General features: G+C 39.9%; 1 protein-coding gene across 1 annotated transcript in view; it reads right to left on the bottom strand.

Annotated features, from left to right (window-relative positions):
• LOC124126232 (serine/threonine-protein kinase SIK1-like) overlaps positions 1–18,362 on the bottom strand; it is a 50,807-nt gene extending 32,445 nt beyond the window's left edge. Inside the window, exons 1-3 of the mRNA XM_046489612.2 lie at positions 18,094–18,362; positions 8,218–8,334; positions 6,251–6,314 (exon numbers count right to left, since the gene is read on the bottom strand). Coding sequence (XP_046345568.2) covers positions 6,251–6,314; positions 8,218–8,334; positions 18,094–18,216 — 304 coding nt within the window. The 5' untranslated portion in view covers positions 18,217–18,362. The remainder of the gene's footprint in view (positions 1–6,250; positions 6,315–8,217; positions 8,335–18,093) is intronic.
• Between the last annotated feature and the right edge of the window lie 1,790 nt (positions 18,363–20,152).

Genomic DNA, 20,152 nt, shown 5'->3' with positions numbered 1-20,152 from the left:
ACCGGGATTCGAACCCACAACCATAGTTTCCTGGCGTGCCCAACGGACGCGACCTTGCACAGCGAATCGCGGCGCCTTAGACGACTGGGCCACCCGTGCCCTCTCTAGTTGGACTAATGAAGGCAAATACTGCAGCCACTATGAAGGTCTGTTGAAACCATTTCATGGTGTTGATGAAGATAAAATCCCTCCCTACCTGCCCAGCTTCCTTTAACTAGGTCATGTTACAGAAACACAGCATCCAAACTACCTTCCACAGGAAATATCACTCGGGTGAGATCAAGTCATACCTCGTAGGAATTGCATCACAATGTCCAACAAACAAAAGTTGGTAGAATGACTTTGAATCACTCGTGTCATTTGATATTTAATATATCAACACTTGTGGAGAAGTGTTTAAAACTCCTGGGCTATATATATATATGATATGAAAAGATATTCTTCGGAGATTTTCTTTCTGGATGTCCGTGATGAGGTACAGACGTACTGAGACAACAAGATATTAGCCTGTGTTAGATGTTATCTTCTGTATACAACCAGCCTTGTGTAAAAACTGTTAAACTGATTTAAATGAGACGAAGCCAGTTATCTGGGCAGTTTCCTGAAAATAGATTTATCACTATGATCATGATGATTTTTATTCTAAGTAAACTGATGTTTATTAAAAGGATGTTTATATCAATTTTCAAAATCCCCGCAATTCCCACGAACTTCTGCCTGACATAATGTTATGAAGAGGGAGAGGAAGGATGGTTCTGAGATAGTCATTTACGAAGATTGATTTTACACGTGATGTGTCTGCCTCTCATGAAGGGGCTCGTCTGACAGATGTAGGCGGTAAACGCTGACATCAGCATCCATCAGGAGTTGCCCACATAGACAACCTGTCAATCACTGCGGGAGCCTCCCTTGTCACTGACACCACGACTGACTATCTGTCACATGCCGGTAGTACAGTACTGGTGACAGTCACGGTCACTGCACACACAAGTCTTGTAGGTAGTGTTCAGCTATAGGACAGCAACATTCCACCTTCATGCGTGCTTGTTTGTTGTTTAACACTGCACTCAGCAAAATTCTACTTTCTTTGATTGTTTGTTTGTTGTTCAACACTGCACTCAGCAACATTCCACCTTCTTTGATTGTTTGTTTGTTGTTTAACACTGCACTCAGTAACATTCCACCTTCTTTGTTTGTTTGTTTGTTGTTTAACACTGCATTCAGCAACATTCTACTTTCTTTGATTGTTTGTTTGTTGTTTAACACTGCACTCAGCAACATTCAACTTTCTTTGATTGTTTGTTTGTTTGTTGTTTAACACTGCACTCAGCAACATTCTACTTTCATTGATTGTTTGTTTGTTGTTTAACACTGCACTCAGCAACATTCAACTTTCTTTGATTGTTTGTTTGTTTTTTAACACTGCACTCAGCAACATTCTACTTTCTTTGATTGTTTGTTTGTTGTTTAACACTGCACTCAGCAACATTCCACCTTCTTTGATTGTTTGTTTGTTGTTTAACACTGCACTCAGCAACATTCCACTTTCTTTGATGGTTTGTTTGTTGTTTAACACTGCACTCAGCAACATTCCACCTTCTTTGATTCTTTGATTGTTGTTTAACACTGCACTCAGCAACATTCCACCTTCTTTGATTGTTTGTTTGTTGTTTAACACTGCACTCAGCAACATTCCACTTTCTTTGATTGTTTGTTTGTTGTTTAACACTGCACTCAGCAACATTCCACCTTCTTTGATTGTTTGTTTGTTGTTTAACACTGCACTCAGCAACATTCCACCTTCTTTGATTGTTTGTTTGTTGTTCAACACTGCACTCAGCAACATTCCACCTTCTTTGATTGTTTGTTTGTTGTTTAACACTGCACTCAGCAAAATTCCACCTTCTTTGATTGTTTGTTTGTTGTTTAACACTGCACTCAGCAACATTCCACTTTCTTTGATGGTTTGTTTGTTGTTTAACACTGCATTCAGCAACATTCCACTTTCTTTGATGGTTTGTTTGTTGTTTAACACTGCACTCAGCAACATTCCACCTTCTTTGATTGTTTGTTTGTTGTTTAACACTGCACTCAGCAACATTCCACTTTCTTTGATGGTTTGTTTGTTGTTTAACACTGCACTCAGCAACATTCTACTTTCTTTGATTGTTTGTTTGTTGTTTAACACTGCACTCAGCAACATTCCACTTTCTTTAATGGTTTGTTTGTTGTTTAACACTGCACTCAGCAACATTCTACTTTCTTTGATGGTTTGTTTGTTGTTTAACACTGCACTCAGCAACATTCCACTTTCTTTGATTGTTTGTTTGTTGTTTAACACTGCACTCAGCAACATTCTACTTTCTTTGATTGTTTGTTTGTTGTTTAACACTGCACTCAGCAACATTCCACCTTCTTTGATTGTTTGTTTGTTGTTTAACACTGCACTCAGCAACATTCTACTTTCTTTGATTGTTTGTTTGTTGTTTAACACTGCACTCAGCAACATTCAACTTTCTTTGATGGTTTGTTTGTTTGTTTGTTGTTTAACACTGCACTCAGCAACATTCTACTTTCTTTGATTGATTGTTTGTTGTTTAACACTGCACTCAGCAACATTCTACTTTCTTTGATTGTTTGTTTGTTGTTTAACACTGCACTCAGCAACATTCTACTTTCTTTGATTGATTGTTTGTTGTTTAACACTGCACTCAGCAACATTCTACTTTCTTTGATGGTTTGTTTGTTGTTTAACACTGCATTCAGCAACATTCCACTTTCTTTGATGGTTTGTTTGTTGTTTAACACTGCACTCAGCAACATTCCACCTTCTTTGATTCTTTGATTGTTGTTTAACACTGCACTCAGCAACATTCCACCTTCTTTGATGGTTTGTTTGTTGTTTAACACTGCACTCAGCAACATTCTACTTTCTTTGATTGTTTGTTTGTTGTTTAACACTGCACTCAGCAACATTCCACTTTCTTTGATTGCTTGTTTGTTTTTTAACACTGCACTCAGCAACATTCTACTTACTTTGATTGTTTGTTTGTTGTTTAACACTGCACTCAGCAACATTCCACCTTCTTTGATTGTTTGTTTGTTGTTTAACACTGCACTCAGCAACATTCTACTTTCTTTGATTGTTTGTTTGTTGTTTAACACTGCACTCAGCAACATTCCACCTTCTTTGATTGTTTGTTTGTTGTTTAACACTGCACTCAGCAACATTCTACTTTCTTTGATTGATTGTTTGTTGTTTAACACTGCACTCAGCAACATTCCACTTTCTTTGATTGTTTGTTTGTTGTTTAACACTGCACTCAGCAACATTCTACTTTCTTTGATTGTTTGTTTGTTGTTTAACACTGCACTCAGCAACATTCCACCTTCTTTGATTGCGTGTTTGTTTGTTGTTTAACACCACGCTCAGCAATATTCCAGCTATATGGCGGTTTGTAAATATGAGTCTGGACCAACAATCCAGTGATTGACATCATGAGCATCCATCCATGGAAATGGGATATGATGACATGCATCAACCAAGTCAGCAAGCCTGGCCACCCGATCCTGTTAGTCGCCTTACGACAAACATGGGTTGCTGAAGACCTATTTTCTGCCCCGATGGTGTCAAAGATTTCAACATAGTGTCCAAGGTTTCAATACAGTGTCAAAGGCTTCATCATGGTGTCAAAGGCTTCAACACAGTGTCAAAGGTTTCAACACAGTGTCAAACGTTTCAACACAGTGTCAAAGGTTTCAACATAGTGTCAAAGGCTTCAACATAGTGTCAAAGGCTTCAACACAGTGTCAAAGGCTTCAACATTGTGTCAAAGGTTTCAACATAGTGTCAAAGGTTTCAACACAGTGTCAAAGGCTTTAACACAGTGTCAAACGTTTCAACACAGTGTCAAAGGTTTCAACATAGTGTCAAAGGCTTTAACACAGTGTCAAAGCCTTCAACACAGTGTCAAAGGTTTCAACACAGTGTCAAAGGTTTCAACACAGTGTCAAAGGTTTCAATACAGTGTCAAAGGCTTCAACATAGTGTCAAAGGCTTCAACACAGTGCCAAAGGTTTCAACACAGTGTCAAAGGCTTCAACACAGTGTCAAAGGCTTCAACATAGTGTCAAAGGCTTCAACACAGTGTCAAAGGTTTCAATACAGTGTCCAAGGTTTCAACATTGTGTCAAAGGCTTCAACACAGTGTCAAAGGTTTCAATACAGTGTCCAAGGTTTCAACATTGTGTCAAAGGTTTCAATACAGTGTCCAAGGTTTCAACATTGTGTCAAAGGTTTCAATACAGTGTCAAAGGTTTCAATACAGTGTCAAAGGTTTCAATACAGTGTCAAAGGTTTCAACATAGTGTAAAAGGCTTCAACACAGTGTCAAAGGTTTCAACACAGTGTCAAAGGTTTCAATACAGTGTCCAAGGTTTCAACATTGTGTCAAAGGTTTCAATACAGTGTCAAAGGTTTCAACATAGTGTCAAAGGCTTCAACACAGTGTCAAAGGTTTCAACAGTGTCAAAGGTTTCAATACAGTGTCAAAGGTTTCAACATAGTGTCAAAGGTTTCAACATTGTGTCAAAGGTTTCAATACAGTGTCCAAGGTTTCAACATTGTGTCAAAGGTTTCAACACAGTGTCCAAGGTTTCAACATTGTGTCCAAGGTTTCCACAATGTGTCAAAGGCTTCAACACAGTGTCCAAGGTTTCAATACAGTGTCAAAGGCTTCAACACAGTGTCCAAGGTTTCAATACAGTGTTCAAGGTTTCAACATTGTGTCAAAGGCTTCAACACAGTGTCCAAGGTTTCAATACAGTGTCCAAGGTTTCAACATTGTGTCCAAGGTTTCCACAATGTGTCAAAGGCTTCAATACAATGTCAAAGGTTTCATCATGGCGTCAAAGTGAGTGAGTATGGTTTTACGCCGCTTTTAGCAATATTCCAGTGATATCATTGCGGGGGACACCAGAAATGGGCTTCACACAATGTACCCATGTCAGGAATCGAACCCAGGTCTTCGGCATGATGAGCGAACGCTTTAACCACTAGGCTACCCGACCGCCCCTCATGGCGTCAAAGGTTTTAACACAGTGTCAAAGTTTCAACGTGGTGTCCAATGTTCTCATCCATTTTAACCCCTAAACATCTACACAGGCTCCCTTTAACATCAACATCTTTCAGAGAGTGCAGCATATACAACAAAGAGCACTGAAGCTCACCTAAACCCACAACAAAGATCATGAGCAATGAAGATTGTGATCAATGAAGCTCACCTATACCCAAAACAAAGATCGTGAGCAATGTTCACAAAGCGTAGTTCATGGTGCTACGTTTATATTACCCTGGTGGTAGGATCAGTGTGCGCTCAAATTTCATTCTCAACCCCCTGGGGAGTATACAAAACAAAGGCAAAAGAAGGTTTTCAGTCACATTGCCATCTGTCCTACTTGACACGTTGGGGTTCCATGTTAAAGAAGTATTGCGTAACCAGGCCCTGAGTCATCTTCCTGAGGCAAGGGACTTAACTGACAATGGAAGTCCAGTTTCAACCCTTGCCGAACTAGGCTGGAATTCTGGAGTTACGAGTCTGTGCATAGTTCAAACAAAATCGCGTCACAAAATCGTAAACTACCATGCAGATTTCGGTCGATTACAGGATTTGCAAAGCATGTGTAAAGCCACCTCGACCACAAGAGATACTTTCCAAATCTTTTCATGTTTTTAATCAAAGTTTTTAATCAAAGTCTTATCACAATATATATTTTGATTATCGATCAGACCGTCTCTACTGGGCTCCCACCGTTTTGATTGCAGCAAATGCAAATGATATGAGAGGTGGAATCTGATTGGTCAATAGGAGGAACATAGAAGGGATGTAACTCGTCATATCCCCTGGTGGTGCTACGATCAAGCCCAGGAATTCCAGCCTAGTTTGGCAAGGGTGGAAGCTGGACTTTTAAAGTCAGTTAACTCCCTAGCCTCGGGAAGATGGCCCTGAGTATAGATGGGACTTTCCTTCATCGACAGAGTTAGAAAAACAGACATGGACCGTCAAACATGCACGCTACTTTCCAGGGCCGTAACTAAGTCTTGGCACCCATTGGACCACAGTGTTAATTAGTTGCCTCTATTATCGTCATGCGTAGTGTCACAATATTGTGCATCCAATAGGACCATGTGGAAACAATCCATACTTCAACACCATCTCCATTGTACGTGCACTACTACAGTTCTACTCACCAAAAATCTCCCCATTGGGTGCGTACTCCGACACCAAATACAGCATGTTCTTAGTCTCCATCACCTGAAAGTAGTTGTGACAGTATAGTCAGCTGGTGAGTCAGGGTGCTTGGACTTACTCCGCCCGCCCCTTTACACGTCTCCTGATACGTCTTAGTATTACATACTCCACACACACATCACACAGGTGTATCACACAGGTGTATCACACAGGTATATAACAGTCATTTCACAGAGATTTATCACGCAGGCATATAATAAAGGCATATCACACAGGCGAATCACAGAGATTTATCACAAAGGCATATCACAAAAGTGTATCACACAGGCGTATCACAGTCTTACTACTCAGTTGTATCACAGTTATATAACAAGCATACTACAGTTTTATTACTTGCCCGTGAAGAGATCACCCGTTTAATAAACATACAGCTGTATTACACATTGTGTAATACCAAAACGCGTGCTTATGTACTCTCGGAACATGTTTCACGAACAAATATTGAAAGCTCTCAACATCCCTTGGCTTATTCAACGACATTGCGTGTGGAGATGATAGATCACTGAGAGGAGCTTATGCACACTCGATGACCCCAGCAACCTTGCTGCTAGGTTGACGTCACATGGCATTGTTTCGCCGAAGGATCTTGCAACAAAATTCCACAAATTACGTCATCGGGTATTGTGACGTGCTTGTAAACTTTGAGGTGCAAGGCCCCGTTCCACAAGGCGATCATACGGTAGCGCGACGACAGTCGTTGGTCTAAGTTAAAGTATATGAGTTGCGATAACCTTAATGCAACGATAATTTTGTGGAACGGACGCCTGAATTCTAAAGGTGGACCGTTGGATGGTATTAAATTCATACGTTTATACTTTTGACGTTTTTGAAGTATTACTGTGTTAAACTCAGTTGGATTATGCCGTGGATCGTGTAGGTGTCAGCCTATTCACACTCAACAGTATAATTTTAAAAACGTTATAAATGGCCAGTAATAAATAAAATACTAAACTCGCTCCCGTGTAAAACCAATTTTATGAAACTCGTGAATAGTTGTGGTATCTGACTCGCTTTCGCGTTTCATAAAATTGGTATTACACGGGAGCTCGTTTAGTATTCTATATGTATCACACAGTTGTACTACACAGCTGTACCACACATTTGTATCCAAAGTTGTATACACAGTTGCATCACACAGTTGTACTACACAGTTGTATCACACAGTTGTATCACACAGTTGTATCACACAGCTGTATTACACAGTTGTATCACACAGTTGTATCACCCAGTTGTATCACACAGTTGTACTACACAGTTGTAGGACAGTGACAGCACACAGCTGTAGGACAGAGTGACAGCACACAGCTGCAGGACAGAGTGACAGCACACAGCTGCAGGACAGAGTGACAGCACACAGCTGCAGGACAGTGACAGCACAAAGCTGTAGGACAGAGTGACAGCACACAGCTGCAGGACAGAGTGACAGCACACAGCTGCAGGACAGAGTTACAGCACACAGCTGTAGGACAGAGTGACAGCACACAGCTGCAGGACAGAGTTACAGCACACAGCTGTAGGACAGAATGACAGCACACGGCTGTAGGACAGAGTGACAGCACACAGCTGTAGCACAGAGTGACAGCACACAGCTGCAGGACAGAGTGACAGCACACAGTTGTAGGACAGTGACAGCACACAGCTGCAGGACAGAGTGACAGCACACAGCTGCAGGACAGAGTGACAGCACACAGCTGCAGGACAGAGTGACAGCACACAGCTGCAGGACAGAGTGACAGCACACAGCTGCAGGACAGAGTGACAGCACAGGGCTGTAGGACAGAGTGACAGCACACAGCTGTAGGACAGAATGACAGCATACAGCTGCAGGACAGAGTGACAGCACACAGTTGTAGGACAGAGTGACAGCACACAGCTGCAGGACAGAGTGACAGCACACATCCCTCACCTGGTAGAGCTTGATGATGTGGGGATGTGACAGGAGTTTCATGATCTGAACTTCACGGTAGACCTTCTTCAAGTTTGCCTCATCCAGCTGGGTCTTATCAATAATCTTAATGGCCACCTGAAAATAACAGTGGCATAGGTATTACTGATGGGGAAAACTCCACCCAAGACATCGTCTGCTCTTTTGCGTCTACACATGATAATATACAAGGGGGCATATCAAAACATAAATCATCTTTCATTATCGAGGCTACTGTAAGATAAGGGGTTAACTGTGTCGTCAACCATGGCATCATTCACATACACAGCTACCAGGTTTTCAATAAACTACATAAACACAAGGTGTCACGCAAATAACTGGACACTATTCAACCACAGTTTCTTGTTTTGTTTGTTGTTTAACGTCGCACTCAGGAATGTTCCAGCTGTATGACGGTGGCCTGTAAATAATCCAGTCTGGACCAGACAATCCAGTGACTAACATCATGAGCATCGGTCCAAGCAATTGGGATACTATGACATGCATCAACCAAGTCAGTGAGTCTGATCACCGTTAGTCGCCCCTTACGACAAGCACAGTCGCCTTTTAGGGCAAGCATGGATTGCTGAAGTTCTACCCCGGATCTTCACGGGTCGACAACAAAGGTGCATGACCGTGATGCTGATGATGATGCTGATGATCAGATGATGATGACAACGGATCTTCACGGGTAATTCAACTACTGAGTGGGCATGAGTGAGTGAGTGAGTTGGGTTTAACGCCACTTTAACAGTATTCCAGTTATATCGTAGCGTGTCAGCTTAATGTGGGAGGAAAGCCCGAAGTGATGCAGGTCTCAGACATTTACCACTTCGGTGAAACCCACGAGCACGGGCATGGTGCTGACAAACCTAGAAACATAATCGGGGCGAACCGGGATTCGAACCCACAATCATAGGTTTCTGGCGTGGCCAAGGGACGCAACTCTGCACAGCGAATCGGGGCGCCTTAGACGACTGGGTGAGTGGGCATGATCACCCAGTGCTTGGTGTCCGAGTAACAAATGTAGGACTCCCTTAAAGGAATGTCTTAAAAGTACTTAAAAAATGGTTTAAAGACAATTTCAAATTTCAAATTATATATTGGCCTGAATAAATTTAATTCCTAATCCAGTGGCTAATTGGAAAAAAGAATTTGTAGCCATATGGCTACTTGGTTGAACATCAATGTTTGAGGCCAACATTTCAAAAGATTAAAAAAAAAGGTGAGCATGGTGAGAAGTAGTGTATGTACAAAATAAAATGCATTATTTTAAACTAATGTCATTAAATTTTAAATTTACAAATATAAAATCATAAAATATAAATTTGAAATACAAATTTTCAAACGCAAATTTATTAAGAGTTGTTGAAGCTTTAAGACACAATACAAATGAAGACATTTACCTGTCACACCTTAAATTTTTTGTTTGTTTTTTTCAAATAAACCCTAACTTCCCAGAAGATACAGATACATGTCATGAAGTGATAAAATGCATGATTTAGGACGACACAGAGCATAGCATTCAGCTCTACAATCTTTGTTGTCCTAATGGAGCTATACCATGTATACATCATAAAAAGATAAATAAACAATCCCCACTTACCTCCCCTAATTTTTATATTGCTGTAATCGGAACCACATTTTTATTTGTTTGATCTCAGTATACATGTAGAAAATAGGATGTACACTCTGTGTCAAACCTGTCAAACATTTTTTCACCCAACATATCGCAATACATATCACAATACAGACAGATACCTGTATCGCAATTTTCAGGCCTCCTAGCAACCCGGCTCACTTGGTTTAAAGTGAGTCAGCGTACCTGGCAAACGTGGATAGTTCCTATAATATCAATCACTGGTTTGTCTTATTTCTAATACCAACACATTTTCAGTTCAGGCTTAAAATAACAGGTTACGATGAACAAGATGTAGAATAGCATGCTTCAACATTTCAACTTGGTCATAATTTTATTTTACTGTTACCTGGTTAATTAACAAGAAAATACATAATTCCCAGGCCAAAAACATTGAACATGAAGGAAAAGATTGAACCTTTAAGCCTAGCAACCACAAGTAGTAATGTTGAGTAGCCTAGCAACCATAAGTAGTAGTGTGCATAGCCTAGTAATCATCAGTAGTAGTGTTGAGTAGCCAAGCAACCATAAGCAGTAGTGATGTTGAGTAGCCTAGCAACCATAAGTAGTAGTGATTAGTGATGTTGAGTAGCCTAGCAACCATAAGTAGTAGTGTGCATAGCCTAGTAATCATCAGTAGTAGTGTTGAGTAGCCAAGCAACCATAAGCAGTAGTGATGTTGAGTAGCCTAGCAACCATAAGTAGTAGTGATTAGTGATGTTGAGTAGCCTAGCAACCATAAGTAGTAGTGATGTAGAGTAGCCTAGCAACCATAAGTAGTAGTGATTAGTGATGTTGAGTAGCCTAGCAACCATAAGTAGTAGTGATTAGTGATGCTGAGTAGCCTAGCAACCATAAGTAGTAGTGATGTAGAGTAGCCTAGCAACCATAAGTAGTAGTGATTAGAGATGTAGAGTAGGTGGCCTAGCCCTTGCCCCCTCTACACGCAGCCCAGACAGTGAATGGGACTTCTCCCAGGAAGCGCTGTCTAGTCAAACCCACCCAAAGATTTTTCAGATTGTGCTGTATTCCTGGTAGCAAACCCGGGTACTCTCCCAATGTCAGTCAACAAATTTGGGAGGTACCAAACCTAAGGCACCGAGAACAATGGGGAGTCGGACAACTTGGTACTTGGGATGCAAGCGTGACATTTCGAAAGCGAGGTCTGCATATTTGCCATGTTTTTCCTCAATCTTGTCAATCACATTAGTGTCAAAATGGACAGAGAATTCAATGATATATCAGATTCCATTGGATTTATCAAAAAGGACAAGGTCAGGGTTTGTTGGCCTGGATAGGTCTGAGGCTGTATACAGGCCCATTCCAAAGAATTTAATATTTACATTTTCCACGACACCTCTTCATATTATCAACACAAACACATCTGCCTGTTATCTGCTAGCTATTTATATCCCTGCAATCTATTCTCCAGGGCGACATGGTTAATGCCTGTTGGTTGACATGAGGTCACAGCAGACAATGCAGTGCATCTGTTATTAATTAAGAAAAAAAATTATATTTTTATTTTTATTATTTTTGTTTTTATTATTTTTATTTTTTTTATTATTATTATTATTATTATTATTATTAAGACAAACACATCTGCCTGTTATCTGCTAGCTATTTATACCCGTGCTATCTATTCTCCAGGGTGATATGGCTCATAATGCCCGTTGTAAGAGGCTACATGGTTGATATGAGGTCAAAGGCAGACAATGCAGTGCATCTATAAATATCAGATGTGATAAGGATCAACATATTTTGCTATTTATAGTCCGTGTTATCAGCTCCTGCTGAGGGTGTGAACCACACATCTTGTGTCAGCAGATGCGCAGTAGTTACAAAACTATCCTTGCATTGACATACACATTGACACCTTAGACAATCTTTGCATCAACAATACTGTGACCCCTCCGACAATCCTTGCATCGACATATACACAGATCCCTTAGACACTCATGTAGGCAATCATGGCATCGACATATACACTGATCCCTTAGACAATCATGTACACAATCATGGCATTGACATATACACTGATCCCTTAGACAATCATGTACACAATCATGGCATCGACATATACACTGACCCCTCAGACAATCATGTACACAATCATGGCATCGACATATACACTGACCCCTTACACAATCATGAAGACAATCCTTGCATCGACATATACACTGACCCCTCAGGCAATCATGTAGACAATCCTTGGATTGACATATATACACTGACCCCTTAGACAATGTACAACCAATAGATCCAGACAGTATAGATCAATCTCTTACAAAACATGATGGTAACAATACACAACCGATACATCCAGACAGTATAGATGAATCTCTTACACTGAGGGATGGTAACAATATACAACCAATACATCCAGACAGTATAGATGAATCTCTTACACTGAGGGATGGTAACAATATACAACCAATACATCCAGACAGTATAGATGAATCTCTTACACAGGGTGATGATAACAATATACAACCAATACATCCAGACAGTATAGATCAATCTCTTACACAGGGTGCTATTAACAATATACAACCAATACGTCCAGACAGTATAGATGAATCTCTTACACAAGATGATGGTAACAATATACAACCAATAGATCCAGACAGTATAGATCAATCTCTTACACAACATGATGGTAACAATATACAACCAATACATCCAGACAGAATAGATGAATCTCTTACACTGAGGGATGGTAACAATATACAACCAATAGATCCAGACAGTATAGATGAATCTCTTACACAGGGTGATGGTAACAATATACAACCAATACATCCAGACAGTATAGATGAATCTCTTACACAGGGTGATGGTAACAATATACCACCAATAGATCCAGACAGTATAGATGAATCTCTTACACAGGGTGATGGTAATAATATACAACCAATAGATCCAGACAGTATAGATGAATCTCTTACACAGGGTGATGGTAACAATATACAACCAATACGTCCAGACAGTATAGATCAATCTCTTACACAGGGTGATGGTAACAATATACAACCAATACATCCAGACAGTATAGATGAATCTCTTACACAGGGTGATGGTAACAATATACAACCAATACGTCCAGACAGTATAGATGAATCTCTTACACAGGGTGATGGTAACAATATACAACCAATAGATCCTGGCAGTGAAGATGAATCTCTTACACTGAGGGATGGTAACAATATACAACCAATAGATCCAGACAGTATAGATGAATCTCTTACACAGGTTGATGGTAACAATATACAACCAATACATCCAGACAGCACAGATGAATCTCTTACACTGAGGGATGGTAATAATATACAACCAATAGATCCAGACAGTATAGATGAATCTCTTACACAGGGTGATGATAACAATATACAACCAATAGATCCGACAGTATAGTTGAATCTCTTACACAGGGTGATGGTAACAATATACAACCAATACATCCAGACAGTATAGATCAATCTCTTACACAGGGTGATGGTAACAATATACAACCAATGGATCCAGACAGTATAGATCAATCTCTTACACAACATGATGGTAACAATATACAACCAATAGATCCAGACAGTATAGATGAATCTCTTACACGGGGTGATGGTAACAATATACAACCAATACATCCAGACAGTATAGATGAATCTCTTACACAGGGTGATGGTAACAATATACAACCAATACGTCCAGACAGTATAGATCAATCTCTTACACAGGGTGATGGTAACAATATACAACCAATACGTCCAGACAGTATAGATGAATCTCTTACACAGGGTGATGGTAACAATATACAACCAATAGATCCTGGCAGTGAAGATGAATCTCTTACACTGAGGGATGGTAACAATATACAACCAATAGATCCAGACAGTATAGATGAATCTCTTACACAGGGTGATGGTAACAATATACAACCAATAGGTCCAGACGGTATAGATGAATCTCTTACACGGGGTGATGGTAACAATATACAACCAATAGATCCAGACAGTATAGATGAATCTCTTACACAACATGATGGTAACAATGTACAACCAATACATCCAGACAGTATAGATGAATCTCTTACACAGGGTGATGGTAACAATGTATAACCAATAGATCCAGACAGTATAGATGAATCTCTTATACAGGGTGATGGTAACAATATATAACCAATAGATCCGACAGTATAGTTGAATCTCTTACACAGGGTGATGGTAACAATATACAACCAATACATCCAGACAGTATAGATGAATCTCTTACACAGGGTGATGGTAACAATATACAACCAATAATTCCAGACAGTATAGATGAATCTCTTACACAGGGTGATGGTAACAATATACAACCAATAGATCCGACAGTATAGTTGAATCTCTTACACAGGGTGATGGTAACAATATACAACCAATACATCCAGACAGTATAGATGAATCTCTTACACAGGTTGATGGTAACAATATACAACCAATAGCTCCAGACAGTATAGATGAATCTCTTACACAGGGTGATGGTAATAATATACAACCAATAGCTCCAGACAGTATAGATGAATCTCTTACACAGGGTGATGGTAACAATATACAACCAATAGATCCAGACAGTATAGATGAATCTCTTACACAGGGTGATGGTAATAATATACAACCAATAGATCCGACAGTATAGTTGAATCTCTTACACAGGGTGATGCTAACACTATACAACCAATACATCCAGACAGTATAGATGAATCTCTTACACAGGGTGATGGTAACAATATACAACCAATACGTCCAGACAGTATAGATGAATCTCTTACACAGGGTGATGGTAACAATATACAACCAATACGTCCAGACGGTATAGATGAATCTCTTACACAGGGTGATGGTAACAATATACAACCAATGCATCCAGACAGTATAGATGAATCTCTTACACGGGGTGATGGTAACAATGTACAACCAATAAATCCAGACAGTATAGATGAATCTCTTACACAACAGATGGTAACAATATACCACCAATACATCCGGACAGTATAGATGAATCTCTAACACTGAGGGATGGTAACAATATACCACCAATACGTCCAGACAGTATAGATGAATCTCTTACACTGAGGGATGGTAACAATATACCACCAATACGTCCAGACAGTATAGATGAATCTCTTACACAACATGATGGTAACAATATACCACCAATACGTCCAGACAGTATAGATGAATCTCTTACACAGGGTGATGGTAACAATATACAACCAATACATCCAGACAGTATAGATGAATCTCTTACACAGTGTGCTATTAACAATATACAACCAATACGTCCAGACAGTATAGATGAATCTCTTACACAGAAGGATGGTAACAATATACAACCAATGCATCCAGGCAGTGTAGATGAATCTCCTACAAAGAAGGATGGTAACAATATACCACCAATAGATCCAGGCAGTGAAGATGAATCTCTTACACAGAAGGATGGTAACAATATACAACCAATGCATCCAGACAGTATAGATGAATCTCTTACACAGGGTGATGGTAACAATATACAACCAATAGATCCGACAGTATAGATGAATCTCTTACACGGGGTGATGGTAACAATATACAACCAATAGATCCGACAGTATAGATGAATCTCTTACACGGGGTGATGGTAATAATATATAACCAATAGATCCAGGCAGTGAAGATGAATCTCTTACACAGAAGGAGGTTAACAATATGCCACCAATATATCCAGACAGATAGATGAATCTTTTACACAGGGTCATGGTAACAATATACCACCAATAGATCCAGACAGTATAGAAGAATCTCTTACACAACATGATGATAACAATATAATTGGATCTGGTGGTCAGGCTTGCTGACTTGGTGGATGCATGTCCAGTTGTGTGGATCAATGCTCATGATGTCAGTCACTGGATTGTCTGGTCCAGACTTGATTATTTACATATTTACATACCGGGCGCCGTCATATAGCTGACTGTGGTGTTAAACAACAAACAAACAAACAAAGAATCGATGAATCTACATCATTGTGACAGTATACTGCCAATAGATCGAAAGAGTATAGATGAGACCCGTGAAGATCCGGGTTAAAACAGGTCTTCAGCAACCCATGCTTGCCGTAAATGGTGACAATGCTTGTCGTAAGAGGCGACTAACGGGATCGGGTAGTCAGGCTCTCTGAGATGGTTCACGTATGTCATCATATCCCAATTGCCTGGATCGATGCTCATGATGTCAATCACTGGACTGTCTGGTCCAGTCTCGATTATTTACAGACCGCTGTCATATGGCTTGAATATTGCTGAGTGCGGCCATAAACAAGTATGAAAGTCTTGCACAGCGATATGGCAACAAAGTATGCACAACCAGTAGAGCATAAGTGGTTAGTTGACACGGGTATATCAGACACGTCAATATTCTACTATAGTTGATGAGTGACAGGTTGCTGGGAACCAATTCTCAACACAAAACAACACCAAGGCATTCCTGACCCTTATCTTGACTTTAAACTGGAGGTAGGGGAGGAGAGGACCCCCCTACCCAATACACTCGGCCCGAGAAGATCCGGGGTTGAATAGGTCTTCAGCAACCCATGCTTGCCGTAAGAGGTGACTAACAGCATCGGGTGGTCAGGCTCGCTGACTTGGTTGATGCATGTCATCAATCCCAACTGCATGGATGGATGCTCATGATATTAATCACTGGATTGTCTGGTCCTGACTCGATTATTTACAGACCGCCGTCAGATAGCTGGAATATTGCTGAGTGCTGTGTTAAACAACAAACCAACCAACCATACACAATACACACACATTAACCAGCATGGCAAATTGTATATTCTGAATAATTACCCATGTTTTGTATGAATAAACACCTGTACAGTTAATAAATGCTGCATACAACTGAGCTCCAGATAACTTTTTGAGCAAATGAGTTTTCATTCTAGGGTTTCTATTAATTTGGTTATTACATTTTTCATTGGATAACCAATATTTTTTCACTCATCTTTTCATAACTCTATTGGGTTTTTCCACCAAAGAGTGAACATTTTAAGATTTAAAAAAAATGAAATAATGTTTTAGATGTATATAACCATGATAACTGTTCTAAATATATAGGCGTGACTCGGAGAGTAAATTAGCTCATAATTCTGCTTCGGAAATTAGCTCCTTTGTACATGTTGTACGCATGCTGGAAAATCTTCATCGGGTTTTTACGCATGCTGTTTTTAAACATTTCAGTTTTTCATTTAATGCATGCGCTTCAGTACGCATGTTAAATGAAAGTATTTGGGTTTGAATATTTTGGGGGGGTATTTTATGCAAATACGCAGCTTATCTGTAGCTCTGATACAAACACACACATGATTGTGTTAGTTATTATACAGTATAGTCAGTGAATACTGACTTTATACACAAGTATCATGCACACAAATTACTCTCGTGTGATTGGATGGGGGATATGACGGGGGTAGTTAAGAACTATCGCTGGGGGGATGGGTAGAGTTATTTAATATACTGTATAGTCAGTGAATACTGCCTTTATACACCAAAAGTATCAAACAAAGAAATGACACCAGTGTGGGATGGGGAATACGAAAACAGGGGTTTAGGACTGTGTTGACGGGTTGTGTTATTCACTTATTTATATGTAAAAAAATAACACCCAAAAAGCAGTGAAAACTCCAAACTCCAAACCCTTAATTATTCTTAATATTTACACCAACTCCGAGAACAAATACCTTGGGTCTAAGAAACCAAATTGTCAAACAAACAACCAAAACATGTTTCTCAACAGACACTCGAAAATCAAACATGCCAAAAATGTTTGCATAAAGGAATAAACTTGTTACTCGTAGTGGCAGACACGATAACTGGACACCAGGAAGAGCTGGTCTCACACTACATGCTGTGTATTCAAAAACATAAACAAACATTTCAAGTATAACATGAGAAGTTGTAAACATCTAGAATGTTGTGTTAGGTAAGGCCTGTTTTGATACCGGTATTCGCCAACCTGTCCCCCACACATTTTCACCTTCCTTCTATCCTCTTTTCTTCTTTGTATCCATCAAGACGAAGGAAGGAAGGTTGCCATCTGGTTAGTGTAATCTCAACAAGCACCTGCCCACACTGTTCGGTAACACATACACCTGGACACAATACAACACTTAATAATTTCACTTTTTTTCAACGAAACAGCACAAACCTCAGTTTTGGTGATTCGGTGTTTCGCTAGTTTTACAACAGCGAAATTGCCTTTTCCGATCGTGCGTTCGATATCGTAAAATCCTACCCGGATCTGCCCCTTGGCTCGGTCGGCCATGACCATATCTCCGTGTCAGAGGATAAAGCTGCATATTTCTTTACTCCACATAGTTTTAAAGCGAGTGTGAAGAACTGTTCTACCTTTACAAGCCGACATCTTTCACTCAATCACAACTTGCATGGCGCTAGCAGCCTAAATCCTCTGTGACGTAGCTGTGACGTCAAAACAACTCAATATCGAATTCGCAGGCCGAGTTTCGTATTTGCTGGTTGCTATGTTGAGGCAATTCCAGGCCACGTAAATTTACTGTCAAAACAAGACTATGTGTCAATACATGAGCGTGTGTTTATCCTTTGAAATAAGGACTTAATAGGGGCGCATGAATTGCATATTTCGTCTTCGTGCAGTATTGTCGCCACTGGCGGATATGTGTCAGAGTTCGCATATGTATAAACATTAGACTTATCCACGGGCGAAATACACCGTGAAACATGCACGCAGGCTTTTCAACTTAGTAAGACGCCTCATGCGAATATGCATTTGTCGTTCAATATTGAACACGTAATTTCGGTTTTTAAGTCTTAGAAACTATTATATATTTTTAGAATGTTGCGTAAATAAAAAAATTTTTTTTACATAAATAGCATGTTTTTGCTATTATACACATAACAATAAAAGAGGATAATATTGCTTTTCAATTAAATCATTATGATTTACATTATTTTGAAATATCAATTAAGCAACCAGCATACACCTAAATTTCATTCAAGATTTAATCGAATTCACCATTTAAACGTTACATACCAGTTCTGAACTTTTCCCCCAAAATTAAATTACAAGCCCTATTCTCAACATCAGAATCACTTTCCGACTAAATACTTCACGCGATCTATGACAATTTGATAGTGGAAAACAGATTTGTTATTACATCGATTTCCGTGCCTAAAGTGTGGGGTGCAAGACAGCACCTCACCGACAACAGAATTAACTAGAGTGACGTCACCAAACACCATGCGCTGGACTGAACGCTAACCAGACCAGACTTCGTTTGGGGTCTGTGCATAGTTCTTCGACTGAATCAGTGCAACTTGGTGGCAGGTTAAAAATAAACTCAAGATGTTATAGCTACAGCGAGACAGCACGATCAGAGCATCTGTCAACGGAATGCATATATGTATAGGTAAAGGTAGGGGTTGGGGCTGGGGAGATGGGGGTGGGGTGTTTTGAGGGGTTGAGGAGGGAGGGGTTGAATAACGGAGGATGTGATGAAATAATAATTATTCTACCCTTTCTTGTAAATGCGGGTTTGTTGTGAGTATATTGTTATTGGACTTGTCTATGAATAGCTCCCGCGACTAGAGCGTGTCCCGATATATCGACCCATCGTGACGTCACGCCAGCATGACGTCACAATGGCTCAGCATATAAAGATCGGCCAAAGTTAGCTTCAATGTGACGTCATGGAGTACTTGTTCCTCGACTGTTATCGACGTATTCCATTTTTGGAGGTAAAGGAATATTTTTAATTAAGATCTGTTGGTATAGCAACCAGGAGGGTTGTAGTGATAGTTGTCGTGTGTGGCGAGGTCGTTAGGTGTTTCAGGAAGGTCGATGAAGCGTCTGTTGTTGAGGGAGGGGGCGTGCAAGGGTATTTGTTCCTGAGGTTATTTTGCGACTAGTATGCGACACCTGTGTTGCGTCAGTTCTGGGATGTTGACTGACTGGCGGAATACGTGATGTTTAAAACTGAGGGCTTATTTGGGGAAATATAGATATACAATACTAAATAAATATTCTCTTTTATAGAAAATTGTCAGATCATATATTTACTTATTGTAGGGATGATTCAGTATTGACGATGTAGAAGTTGTTAATTCGGCGACTGTTTTAAGCCTGATAACGTTTTGATAACGTTTGTAATGCTTTGGTTGTTGGTTGGTTGTTTTACGCCGCACTCAGCAATATTTCCAGCTATATGACGGCGGTCTGTAAATAATCG

Source organism: Haliotis rufescens, unplaced genomic scaffold (genome assembly GCF_023055435.1).
Source record: "Haliotis rufescens isolate VD_foot unplaced genomic scaffold, xgHalRufe1.0.p SCAF_24, whole genome shotgun sequence".
In the NCBI taxonomy this organism is placed as follows: domain Eukaryota; kingdom Metazoa; phylum Mollusca; class Gastropoda; order Lepetellida; family Haliotidae; genus Haliotis; species Haliotis rufescens.
Note: the sequence above shows the minus strand (reverse complement) of the source record. Positions and strands in the feature narration are given on the sequence as shown.